Below are 12,076 nucleotides of genomic sequence, written 5' to 3' on the forward strand. Positions count from 1 at the left end.
TTGTCCCTCATGCTTTCTCTATCAGCTCCAAAGATACAAGAATTTAAAATAAATTAAGGGCACAGAATCCCACTCAAAAGGCTGAGTGCATAATTTTCATGTGACGTGCACTGAAATTGTACATTTTGGGGCTGATATTCAGCAGTATCCAGCTAAGTAACTGAACCGGATATATTATAGCCAGCTAAGTTACAAGGGTTATTCAGCGGCACATCCGTGCACAAATTGCTATTTAGCCGGATAACTTATATCCAGCTAAGTCAGACCCGCTCTAACTTATCCGATTAACTTAACTGGATAAGAGCAAATATTGTTACTTAACCGGATAAGTTATAGCGCCATCCTGATCCGCCCATTGCCTGCCCACCTTTTTATGCGGCTAAAAGATATCCAGATATGTCACTTATCCAGCTATCCAGTGGCTGCTGAATATACCCGGACACCCAGCGGCCCTCTAGATAGTCAGATAAATCCTACTTATTTGGCTATCAAGCGCTGAACGTGCTTTGAATATGCCGCCCCTTGGTGTCTAAAAGTGACGCAGAAAACTGTCCGCTGCAGGCAAGACCCGTCAGCCTGTATCAGGGGACAGTGCAGATTATGGGGAGGGGAATTCAGGCTGCCATATAGGGCAAAGATGCACTAAAGGGTTTGTCCCATTTTGCGTCTGGCCCTTGGTGATATCATCTAAGTTGCAAATCACCATAAAGGGTCCAGCCCTCGGAGTGATCGGACACTGAGACCCGTCCTCACAAATCCTTGCGGGTCACTCGCCGTTAAAGTCTGAGTGATGTCACACCCGTTTAAGTCTTCATGTGACTCACTGAGATCAATAAATGCTTAGTTCTGATAACAGGAGAGCAGGGCAGCCTCCTGCAATAACCAATCAGCCCTCACCCACACAAGGGGGTATCTATGGTCTTTGATCACTCACTTTAGGGGTAAGCTCGGCTTCAGGGTACCAGAACGTGAGAGGAATCTCTTTTGATTATCTTAATACATTTCTCTACTTTGTTACTAAGCCTGCAACATAAGCTTAAGCATTTCTTGCACCGATGCAGGAGAATTCAGTAGAAGTCATACAAAAAGCAGAAGGGCATAATGTTTTGGATGTGTCATTGTGTCACCATGTTTAACAGTGAAGCTTGCACCTTCAAACACAGGAATGAAGAGCTTCTATTCCAAAACAGGATGAGCTCCTACATTTCAGAAAAAAACTGAAAGGAGCGGCTGCAAAGCTTAAGAATTTACATCAGGGACGGACCTTGTTTAAAAATACCATCTTGGAAGCCCAGACCAGATGTATTCCACGCATTGGAAAAGGCAGAAGGCTTTAACCCGAGAGCAACAATACGGGGCTAACACTTCCGTAGAGATGCCTACGCTCACTTTCTACATTTTACTCTGCACTCTTGTTACTGTTCGTGCTTATATGTGTTGTATGCAACAGAGGCTCTTACCACGACTACGCCCTTGGTGCAGGTGGGACCCTCCTGTGCAGCCCGGCAGTTTCGCTGGTTATGGCTAAAACGTACTGATTGCTACATACGGTTTGTTGTCTTATCCCTCCTGTACAGAGCTCGGTTACAAGCTGTTATTATCATTGTTATTGCTATTTTGATTGATATTATTATGGACATTATTATGGTTACTACTATCCGCGCACGATCTTAGGTGGAATGCTGCCCAATTACAGTATTACTGCTACTATGTGTTCATATGTGCGGATAACATGTCCTTGATTGTTTAAAGTTGTAACATTCAAATAAAAACAGTTAAAAAATAAAAATAAAAAAAGGCAGAAGGAAGGCCAAACTACTACCGGCACGGGTAAAAGGTGAGGAGAAAAAGGCTATAACAGCTAAAAGAACATCTTTCAAGAAATGGAAGAGAGATCCAAATGTAAAAAACAGGAAACAGCATAAGCACTGGCAAGTCAGATGCAAAGCATCGATAAGGAAGTCAGAGAGAGAATTTGAAAAGAAGCAAAAACTCATAATAAAATCTTTTTCAGGTGCATTCAAAGTAAGAAGCCTGCAAGGAAGTCATTTGGATCATTGATAAAGGGGTAAAAGGGGCACTTGCAAGCTCAGACCCAAGTGCCAGAGGTAAACTCTGCTAAACTTCCCTTTATTATTATTATTATTATTTTTTTTTTTTTTTAAAGAGCCAGATCCATCCAACAAAATAGAAGATAGAACTAGAAACTAAACAACTATTCCTGTTAAGCTGAGTGGGGAACCGTAGGTGAGACCCGCATCTGCTGGAGTCAGAGGAATACTGAGGGGACACAGAGGGCGCTCTTACTATTAAGGGTCCACCTTCTCGGCTTTTGCTCTGACTCCATCTGCTGGAAGGGGGGAACAACCCATGGTCTGGACTGATCCTGGAACGTACAGGGAAGGCCAATTTTAAAAAAGGATCCAGGAAACTACAGATCAGTGAGTCTGACGGTTTGTGTAGAAACTATCATTAAGAACAAAATTACTGAACATAGAGATAAGCAGAGTTTAATGGGACAAAGCCAAATGGATTTAGCCAAGGGACGTCTTGCCTTACAAATTTGCTACATTTTTTGAGGGCCTAAATAAACCTGTAGATAAAGGTGAGCCATGTGATATAATGTATCTGGATTTGTAGAAAACATTTGAGAAAGTCCATCACGAGAGACTTCTTAGGAAATTAAAAAGTCATGGGATAGGGGGCAGTGTCCTATTGTGGATTGAGAACTGTTTAAAAGAAAACAGAGAGTAGAGCTAAACGGTAAATTTTCCCAATGGAGAAAGGTGGATAGTGGAGCGCCCCAGGGATCTGTTCTGGGACCACTGCTTTTTAATCTACTAGATAAGGGAGCCCTGACCGATGTGCCGCAAATGCGCAGTAGAGAGCAGCTCTACCGCGCATGCGAGCACGTCAGCCAGAGCAGAGCGTGCCCCCCCCAAAAAAATGGCGCCTGCTCCTTAGGAGCAGGAGCGGTGGTGGCGGCAGCAGGAGCAAGAGCAGCGGCGGCGGCGGCAGCAGCAGGAGCAGGAGCGGCGGTGGCGACGAGAGGGAGGAGCAATAGCGGCGGCGGCGACAAGCAGGAGCGGCGACGGCGGCGCGCGCACGAGGGAGGGAGGGAGGGAGGGAGGAGCAGTAGCGGTGGCGACGCGCGCGCGAGTGAGGGACACCCCCCTGTCTGCCGGTTGTGGATGAGCTGAAAGGGGAGGGAGGAGAGAGTGAGCTGAGGGGAGGGAGGAGAGAGTGAGCTGAGGGGAGGGGGGAGGGAGGAGAGAGTGAGCGGAGGGGAGAGGGAGAATAGAGGGGGGAGGTGGGAGGGAGGAGAGAGGGAGAATAGCGGGGGAGGTGGGAGGGAGGAGAGGGAGAATAGAGGGGGGAGGGAGGAGAGAGTGAGCTGAGGGGAGGGGGGAGGGAGGAGAGAGTGAATAGAGGGGGGAGGGAGGAGAGGGGAGAATAGAGGGGGAGGGGAGGGAGGAGAGGGAGAATAGAGGGGGGAGGTGAGAGGGAGGGAGGAGAGAGTGAGGAGAGGGAGAATAGAGGGGGGAGGAGAGAGTGAGGTAAGGGGAGGAGAGGGAGAATAGAGGGGGGAGGTGGGGGGAGGGAGGAGAGAGGGAGGGGAGGGGGGAGGAAGTGGGAAGGAAATAGACCGAAAATTTTTTTTTAAATGTAGCCCGTTGTTACGGGCTTAACGGCTAGTATATTTATAAACGACCTGGAAATGGGAACAACAAGTGAGGTGATCAAATTTGCCCATGACATAGAATTATTCACTTTTGTTAAATCACAAGAGGATTGTGAGAAATTGCAAGGGGACCTTGCAAAACCGGGAGACTGGACATGCAAATGGCAAATGAAATTTAATGTGGACAACTGCAAAATGTTGCACTTAGAGAATACTAATCCAAATTATAGCTACGCAATGCAAGGTTGCACATTAGGAAAAGGATCAGCATAGCATAGCACGTCCAGCGAGGCTGCTCAGCCACATCAGAAGCCACGGGCCCGGGTTTCAGTAAGCTGCTACCTCGACCTGGGCTGAAAAAAAGGAAATTAGGGTACAGGGAGGATGGGAGGGAATAGGTTTGGGTCAGAAGGAAGTAGGGAGGTGGGGGCCCCCTGGAAATTATAAACTTGGGACTTGGGTGATTGTACATGGAAGTGGGGGGGGGGGGGGGGGAGGGGAGGGGGCATAGGGTGGGACTGAGCCAGCAGTGAAAACAGATTTTCATTACAAAAGGAAGGTGATTTTTGGGCAGGGGGGGGGGGTGGGGGTTTGCAGTATCCACCCAGCCTAGTGCTGCATTGGATCTCACGTGAGGGCCACTATGCCTACAATCTTTAACACTCAAACAAAAGGTCCAGAAAATGCTAAAACACTTATGATATCACCAATACACTAAAAAAGTCTAGCTCAAATATAAAGAGATTGTATAAGGTCAAACTGGGGAAACCTCATACAGTGCCAATACTAGGCTAAATGGAAATGCCTATATGGCTACTTGTTTTGAAATTCTAACTCCAACAGTGTGGTTGTTAGAATGCATGTATAATCATTGGTAACCCCAGAAGGACAAGATGCTTGGTCGATTACTCCATTGGGCTATCTTGACAATCCAGTGCAAGTCCACTGTTGTGGGAGTCAGTGATGGTATACAAACGAAGAATGTTATACCAATCAAACTCACAGTTATGACGCCAAGGTGCTGTATAAGAAACTTCATGCGGTAAGTGTCACGATCCCGACACTGCAATGTTTCGAATAAGATTTCTTCATCAGGGAATCACTCTTAAGCATGGGATGTACTTATGTATCTCGGCTGTAATAACACACTCGATAAATGATGGCACTGTGCGCCTTCATTCGGGTGCTGTGCGTGTGCTGAAGATGGAACGTTGGCTTTATGCGGTCAGAGTACTTCTTCATTTCTTGGATTGCGCGATTGCGATCTGTTTGTTTGCGATCTGCTTCTTGCGCTGCAGGTCAGTGCTACAGCAGCACAAGGAGCAGATCGCAAACAAACAGATCGCAATCGCGCAATCCAAGAAATGAAGAAGTACTCTGACCGCATAAAGCCAACGTTCCATCTTCAGCACACGCACAGCACCCGAATGAAGGCGCACAGTGCCATCATTTATCGAGTGTGTTATTACAGCCGAGATACATAAGTACATCCCATGCTTAAGAGTGATTCCCTGATGAAGAAATCTTATTCGAAACATTGCAGTGTCGGGATCGTGACACTTACCGCATGAAGTTTCTTATACAGCACCTTGGCGTCATAACTGTGAGTTTTGATTGGTATAACATTCTTCGTTTGTATACCATCACTGACTCCCACAACAGTGGACTTGCACTGGATTGTCAAGATAGCCCAATAGAGTAATCGACCAAGCATCTTGTCCTTGTTTCCTCCTCCGATGCCGACGGGTCTGTGTGCCTCGCGGCCAAAATGGCCGCCGCTCTCCTCCCCGAAGGAGGAGGGGCCGGGGAACGGCTGCCCGAAGCCGCACGGTGCCGCGACGCCGGGGGAAGTGAGGACCCGCTGCGGGCAGCGCTCGGCCCCCGGGAGGGTCCCTCGTCCCCGGGAAGGCATCGGGAGCAGAGACCCTCCCGAGAGAGTCGCGCCCCCGCCCCCCCCCCCCCCACAGGCCATGCAGGCCGAAGATCGAGGCATCGCGGCAAGAAACTGAGAAGAGGAAAAAAAAAAAGCGCGCCAAAGCAAACCAAAGAAACGGGCCGGGTGAATCAGCCACCCCCTCCGGAGTCCCTTTGCGGCACTGGCAGGCCGGGGTTGAAAAGTAGAAGAGCCCACTGCCTGTCCCCAACAGGCCTTAAGTGGCTCCCGAGCAAACTTTATTTAATAGTTTTTATTTTATTTTTTTTTTTCAACTTGCTCTCTGTGAGGATTCAACCTCTAAATTATCCTAATAGCAAAACCCCCTTCAGGGCTGGACCCCTGGAAAGTGGGGGGAGGGTGACCGGCCCACCGGTAATCTCTCCCCCAGCCTCAGGGACACGCTAGTCCGGGAAAAAGAAAAGGACAATGCCCTCTGTGCCTGCCTGACGCAAAGCTGCAAGCTGCGCTGTGCACTGTGCACAATATTCTCCCTTGAAAGAAAGAAACCACACAGAAAAACAAAGGTAACAATAGGGAGAAAACAGGGAAGAGACTAATTGATCCAGTCCCCAAACCTTTTTTTTTTTTTTCCCCAGTATAAATACCTGACCAGGTCAGGACCGCAGGTTATGCCTCTCAATCTGCTGGAGTCAGAGAATATACTGAGGGATCGCAGGTGGCACACCGGTATATCTATGGGGTGCTTTCAGTTTTCTCTCTGACTCCATCTGCTGGACGGGAGGCATAACCCAGCAGTCTGGACTGATCCTGGTACGTACAGGGAAAGCCTTGCAGGATATTTCTGGTGCCCAGATTATTTGATAGGGGAGCGAGAGAGAGAGAGGAGATGGAAGGGTACTGTTATTAACCCAATTATGACTTATTTATTTTAGATTTTTATATTCTGCTATGGCACGTCAAAGTGGATTACATTCAGGTACTGTTGGTATTTCCCTATCCCCAGAGGGCTTACAACCTAAGGTTGTACCTGAGGCAACGGAGGGTAAAGTGACTTGCTCAAGGTCACAAGGAGCGACAGCGGGATTTGAATCCTGGCTTCCCTGGATCGTAGCCCGCGCTGCTCTAACCACTAGACCACTTCTCCACTACAAAGATTACATATGAAAATGAATACTTTTTAAATTAAATGAAACCCTCTTTTAGAATCTACCATCAGACAGAGAAAGTCAATAGCATTTTTTTTTTTCAGGACATGCTCTTCTCACCCTGCTATAGGAAGAAACCTCATGTCAAAATCAATCTGGATACACTTGGCAAGGACTCTGGAAGTGAATGTGAAAGAAAACCCAGTCCCCCAAAGGTAACCCCGAGAGTCAATAATCTTTGTAAGCGCAGCTCTCATTCTCTGCAGCTCTCATTTCCTTCCTACCTACCTCTGGAATGCAAGGAGCGCCTTCCTCTGCAGGTCTTCCTGCATTCCCCGGAGAGAGGCTGAAACCAAAAGCAAAGAACGCGTGAGCCAGTGAGATTTGTCTTTTCACAATTCATTCAGAAATTAAGTACTCGGGGGGAAAAAGCAAAGTTAGGTTTCCAGCTTGGAACCCCTGCTTCCATCCTGCGCACCTGAGCGGCTTGCTCTATTATCACTCGAGAGTCAGACCCAACGTCCGCCCTGCGGAGAAAGGCTTAACATCCTGTCAGAAACCCCTGGACAGCTTCGACCTGCGTGTTTGCTGGCTGGCCGGTGCATTACTCGGCCTGCATGTCCTGCGTTCCTGATGCAAGGCTGAGATTCCTTCCTTGGACAGTGGCTGTTGATTCATCCACTGACCAGCAGTATAGTATGAGGACAGGGGCCTGCTACTCTCTCCCTGGCAACCCCTAACCCCTGCCAGCTTTTTCTACTCTTTAGAGTTGGAGGGACTCACCTAGCAGCTTCCATGCTGTCTAGACACTCAGGGAAGATTGTGCTGTCAAGCCTCCAGCAGGCCGGAAGCCTTTAGAAGTTCTGAGTTTTCCTTTTCTCTAACAAGTGCATGCTCTGTGATGCATTACAACGGAGCGACTCGCTGGCCCTGGTACTCAGGGAATCTGCATTCAGACCCTTCATCCATTTGGGATTGTTTGGCCTGGGTCATAGGCTACTGCCATTCTGTCAGTGGGGAAGGGGCACTGAAGGTGCGCCTCCCAGGTGGCAGCCCTCGGGCCAGCAAAGGCTGCCTTCCCGGGAGGATGGGGGGACAACAGAGAGAGAAAAATGAGGAAAGGCCAAAACCACCCCCAAAAAAAAGGCCAACTGCGCTTCAATATCTCCCGGGGGCCCTACATTCAATGTCCCTACACTTGGTCACGTTTCCTTCAAAGGAGCCCATCAATCTCTCAAAGGTTATGCGCTCTCAGAGTGGAGCTGTACTAATGTGCGCGGTGGTCCCTGGTGCCTGGCAGGAGATCAAAGGGCACTCAGGGGTGCAGCATCTAGACAAACTCTCCGCAGTGCCCGGGACGTTAGCTCTGGACTCTGCTTCAGCGGGCCTCTCGCACGCCCTGCAACACCAACAAGAAATCTTTCAACGTACGGAGCTTCCGGATACACCTTTTGCAATTCTTACCGTCAGTGGCTTGCAAACTGTAGGTCAGCCCCAGCGCCAAGTAACCTTTGGCTCTGAACTCGGAAGTCTTCTCTCCCACATCTACGACCATTTTGGCAAATCCCTCTGCTTCTTCCATCTGAAATCGATTGAAGGGGGAAGAGTGTGAGGGACATGGCGGTGCGAGCAACCTCTGGACAAGGCTTTGAGCGTTCGGCACAACGCATCCTGCCTGTGTAAAGCCACTGCTTACAGCTCTCTGTCTCTCCTCGTGACCTCTGCGCTTGCAGGGTCTCTCCTAGGCCTAGCCTTTCGATTACCGGTGGGGATCCTGGCTTCACTGCAATGACTAAGAATTACCAAATAAATCTGCATAGTTAATGGAAGCAGATTAAAAGCATTACATAGACAGATGAGCAGCAGAATGGCACTCCCACTGACAAGGTCAAACTACTTCTGTACAATGAGTTAACGTTGGCAAAACAACTTCACGGTGTCGTATTTTCCACATGCGCGGACGGATTCCTTATTTCTACATAACACTGATGTTCTCCTGGCGGCTCGGTGGCCGTGCTGTGCACGGTCATGCAGAAGGTCTCTGGTCCGATTGCCAGATCGGATATTCTACAGCCTGCAGCGCTGCTGCAGAGGCAGCGTTCACAGCCCCATGGGAGGGAAAGGATGCTACGGTCATCCCTAGGGGCCACACCTGACCGCTGGATCCAGGATTCCAGAAGAAGCCCCCTGGTGCCCGACCTCCGGCCGAGGACCGGTCACTGCAATGACCGGACTAGAACAGCGGAAGGTCTTTCCCACCGCACAGCAGGAGGGGCAGAAAACAACCTGCTGCCCCACCCTCACCCCCCCCCCCCCCCCCGTGTAGCTTGCGGTTGGGCCTGGGCGCCCCGCGCCGGAAGGCCCCCCCCCACCAGTCGATTCTTTAACGCGGTCAGTTTTCCCTTTAAATATCCACTGGCAGCTGGTGCCGCAGGAAATCCTTAGCCCGCGTACTCTGCAGGTGGGCCTGCCCCAACCTCGCCACCGCCCCCGCTTGCCCATGGGGAAAAGTCATTTCCTGGCAAACGGGAGGGAGGGCGATTTTCAAAAACCTCTGCGCCTTACTGACGCTCGCGTGATACGATCACATCCGAGACGACAACGTCCACGGGCACACACTCGATCCGTGCCTCGACCTCAATCTTCAAACGCCAGCTAAAGGGACAAGCTTGTGTTTGAAACACGAGCCCGTAGGAGCGCACGTTAAGTCAACTGATTTCTCAGACGCCGATGGATTGCGCCTCGGTGTTTACATTCGTCCAGAAACTTTTACCAAGAAAAGAACTTGGGAAGCAGAAATGTTATTGCACCCGGAGTTGCTACGTCAAGTTGCTAACGGTTCCCTTTTGGTCGGCAGAACTCTTCCTTAGTTTGAGCCTCAAGCACGCCTCAAGGGATCCCCCCTCCCCGTAATCACCGTCCACTGGCTCACCCCGATCGCACGCGCTGCGACATCATCGCCACTCGCTGGAGCCGCGAGCGGGATTCCAAGACACCGCCTCGGACTCACCCAGTGAAGCGAACCCATGCACAGCTTGGCCGCCAGGAGGGGAATGGTGGCGTCGTCCGGCTTCAGACGGATGCATTCTTTCAAGACTTTCACAGCACGAGCAGACTGCGGGAGAAAGAAAAATATAAAACGCCGCCTAATTCCTAACCATCCTGGGGAAAATGGGAGTCTTAGGAGGACCTGATACCTCGTGAAGGACATAAGTGGTGCCCTGCCGGGTGAGGCCAAGGTCCATCGAGCCCAGCATCCTGTCTCTGCCAGTGGCCAGCCTGGATCATAAGTACCCCTCGGATCCCCAGCGGTCGATCTGTTTCTTGTATCTCACTCCCAGGGAGAGGCGCTGGCTTTCCCGTGTCTACCTGGCTAATAACCGTTCACGGGCCTTTCCTGCAGGAACTCGCCCAGACCCGCTTTTGTACCCCAATATGTTAGTTGCCTCGACCATGTCCTCTGGCAACACCTTCCCTAGTCTGATTGTGCGCGGAGTAGCTGCAAACAAAGGCTCATCCTCCGCATGCTTCTGAAAACAAACAACCACCACCCCCGCGGTGCAACCTGGCATTTACCTGTACATTCAGGACCCACCGCTCAGGCTGCACTGACCGGACGGAGAGAGTACGGCTCTCCAGCGCTAGTCCCATCAAACTGTCTCACCCGCACAGTTTTCATAGGCAGAGCCTCACTATTCCGAGGACTTCTGAGCTCTGATCCCAGCTCCTCCACTGACTCTCTGCAGGATGCACGTTTGCTCCCCTATACCTGGGCTACAATATGGGTTCCTCTGTCTTTGCCCCTGCTGTGTGCAGAGCCAATCTCTCCTCTATCCCCACCCCCTCCCAAGCGCTCAGAGATGCTGCTGAGATAAGGGTTATTCAAATCAAGAAGGTACCTTTCCTGCTGCCATCAGGGACAAGGCAAACTGATACCAGAGATGGAATTCTTCAAATGCAAACTTCATTGCTCTTTCCAGGCACTAACGAAAGGGAAAGAACAGAAGCATGAACGGCATGGGAAAAAGCATTTCTACACCCCCACCCTGTGCTGTGGCGCAGAGAACCGACGCTGGCACGCCCTCCCGCCTCTCTCAAGGCCTGCGGCGGGTTTATCAGTGCAAAATATTCAACAGGGTTCAAAATGTGCAGAGTCACCGAAGAGTATTCTAGAAGCACAGGAACCAAATTCCGCCCCCCCGCCCGGTCACATTCAAGCAACGCGTTCTTGCACCCAACATCCTAAAACTGCTTTAGGTCTGGCAACCCGGCGTGGGAAAAAAAAAAAAAAAGCAGCAGATCTGATCACCGTTGCCACTTTTCTGAGGCTGATTTTAAGAATAAACTTACTGCAGTCTCTGGGAATCCTACGCCCGCGAGGGCAGCGTTCCGCAGAGGCTCCCTCACCCTCAGTCGCCAAGCTGGCAAGGGGTTCTTTATCGATTAAAATGTCTTTCATTGGTATCTGTTTGTCCCGTGTATATTTTGGAAACAGAAAGTCTTCCTGATGCCTCAGGTTTTATAAACCAAATCAGCTGCAGGGATGGAGACCAGGTCTGCAGTACCTCGAAGCAGTCTTAGTAATCTTTCCTGGCATAAACTTAAACGCTGAGAGAATTCCATATTAATGTTTTGTTATATGTTTATTTTAAATTGCATGATTTTATTATGCACGCTGCGTGTAATCCGCATTGGCGCTTTGCGAATTGAGGACTATATATCAGCGAAATAAATACATAAATTGCAAAGCATTAAACACAGAACTCTCCAGTTCTCTCCTGCATCTACACAGTGACTGCCTATGAGGGGTCTCGCTGTGCATAATGTGGAGGACCCTTCTCTTGATAAGATGCGAGACAGTCACATCCCACCTGTCTGCTCCTCAGCAAGAATGGGAAGCCGCTCTTGGAAGAGCTGAAACTCCATACCACTAATCACAGCAGGGAGAGAGGCAGCTCAGAGCCACCGAAAACAGCAGGGAGAGGCAGTTCAGAGCCACCGATCACAGCAGGGAGAGGCAGTTCAGAGCCACCGATCACAGCAGGGAGAGGCAGCTCAGAGTCACCGAAAACAGCAGGAGAGAGGCAGCTCAGAGCCACCAAAAACAGTAGGGAGAGGCAGCTCTGAGCCACCGATCACAGCAGGGAGAGGCAGCTCAGAGTCACCGAAAACAGCAGGGAAAGAGGCAGCTCTGAGCCACCAATCACAGCAGGGAGAGGCAGGTCAGAGCCAGCAATCACAGCAGGGAGAGAGGCAGCTCAGATTCACCAATCACAGCAAAGAGAGGCAGCTCAGAGCCACCAAAAACAGTAGGGAGAGGCAGCTCCGAGCCACCGATCACAGCAGGGAGAG

The 12,076-nt window shown here is 50.2% G+C and overlaps 1 protein-coding gene across 3 annotated transcripts in view; it reads right to left on the reverse strand.

Moving 5' to 3' along the window:
• TTC7B (tetratricopeptide repeat domain 7B) overlaps positions 1-12,076 on the reverse strand; it is a 336,037-nt gene that overhangs the window by 201,353 nt on the left and 122,608 nt on the right. For all 3 annotated transcript variants that reach the window (XM_029597785.1, XM_029597787.1, XM_029597786.1), the window contains exons 10-13: positions 10,624-10,707; positions 9,735-9,839; positions 8,189-8,306; positions 7,013-7,070 (exon numbers count right to left, since the gene is read on the reverse strand). In XM_029597785.1, coding sequence (XP_029453645.1) covers positions 7,013-7,070; positions 8,189-8,306; positions 9,735-9,839; positions 10,624-10,707 — 365 coding nt within the window. The remainder of the gene's footprint in view (positions 1-7,012; positions 7,071-8,188; positions 8,307-9,734; positions 9,840-10,623; positions 10,708-12,076) is intronic.

Source organism: Rhinatrema bivittatum, chromosome 4, assembly GCF_901001135.1.
Source record: "Rhinatrema bivittatum chromosome 4, aRhiBiv1.1, whole genome shotgun sequence".
Lineage (NCBI taxonomy): Eukaryota > Metazoa > Chordata > Amphibia > Gymnophiona > Rhinatrematidae > Rhinatrema > Rhinatrema bivittatum.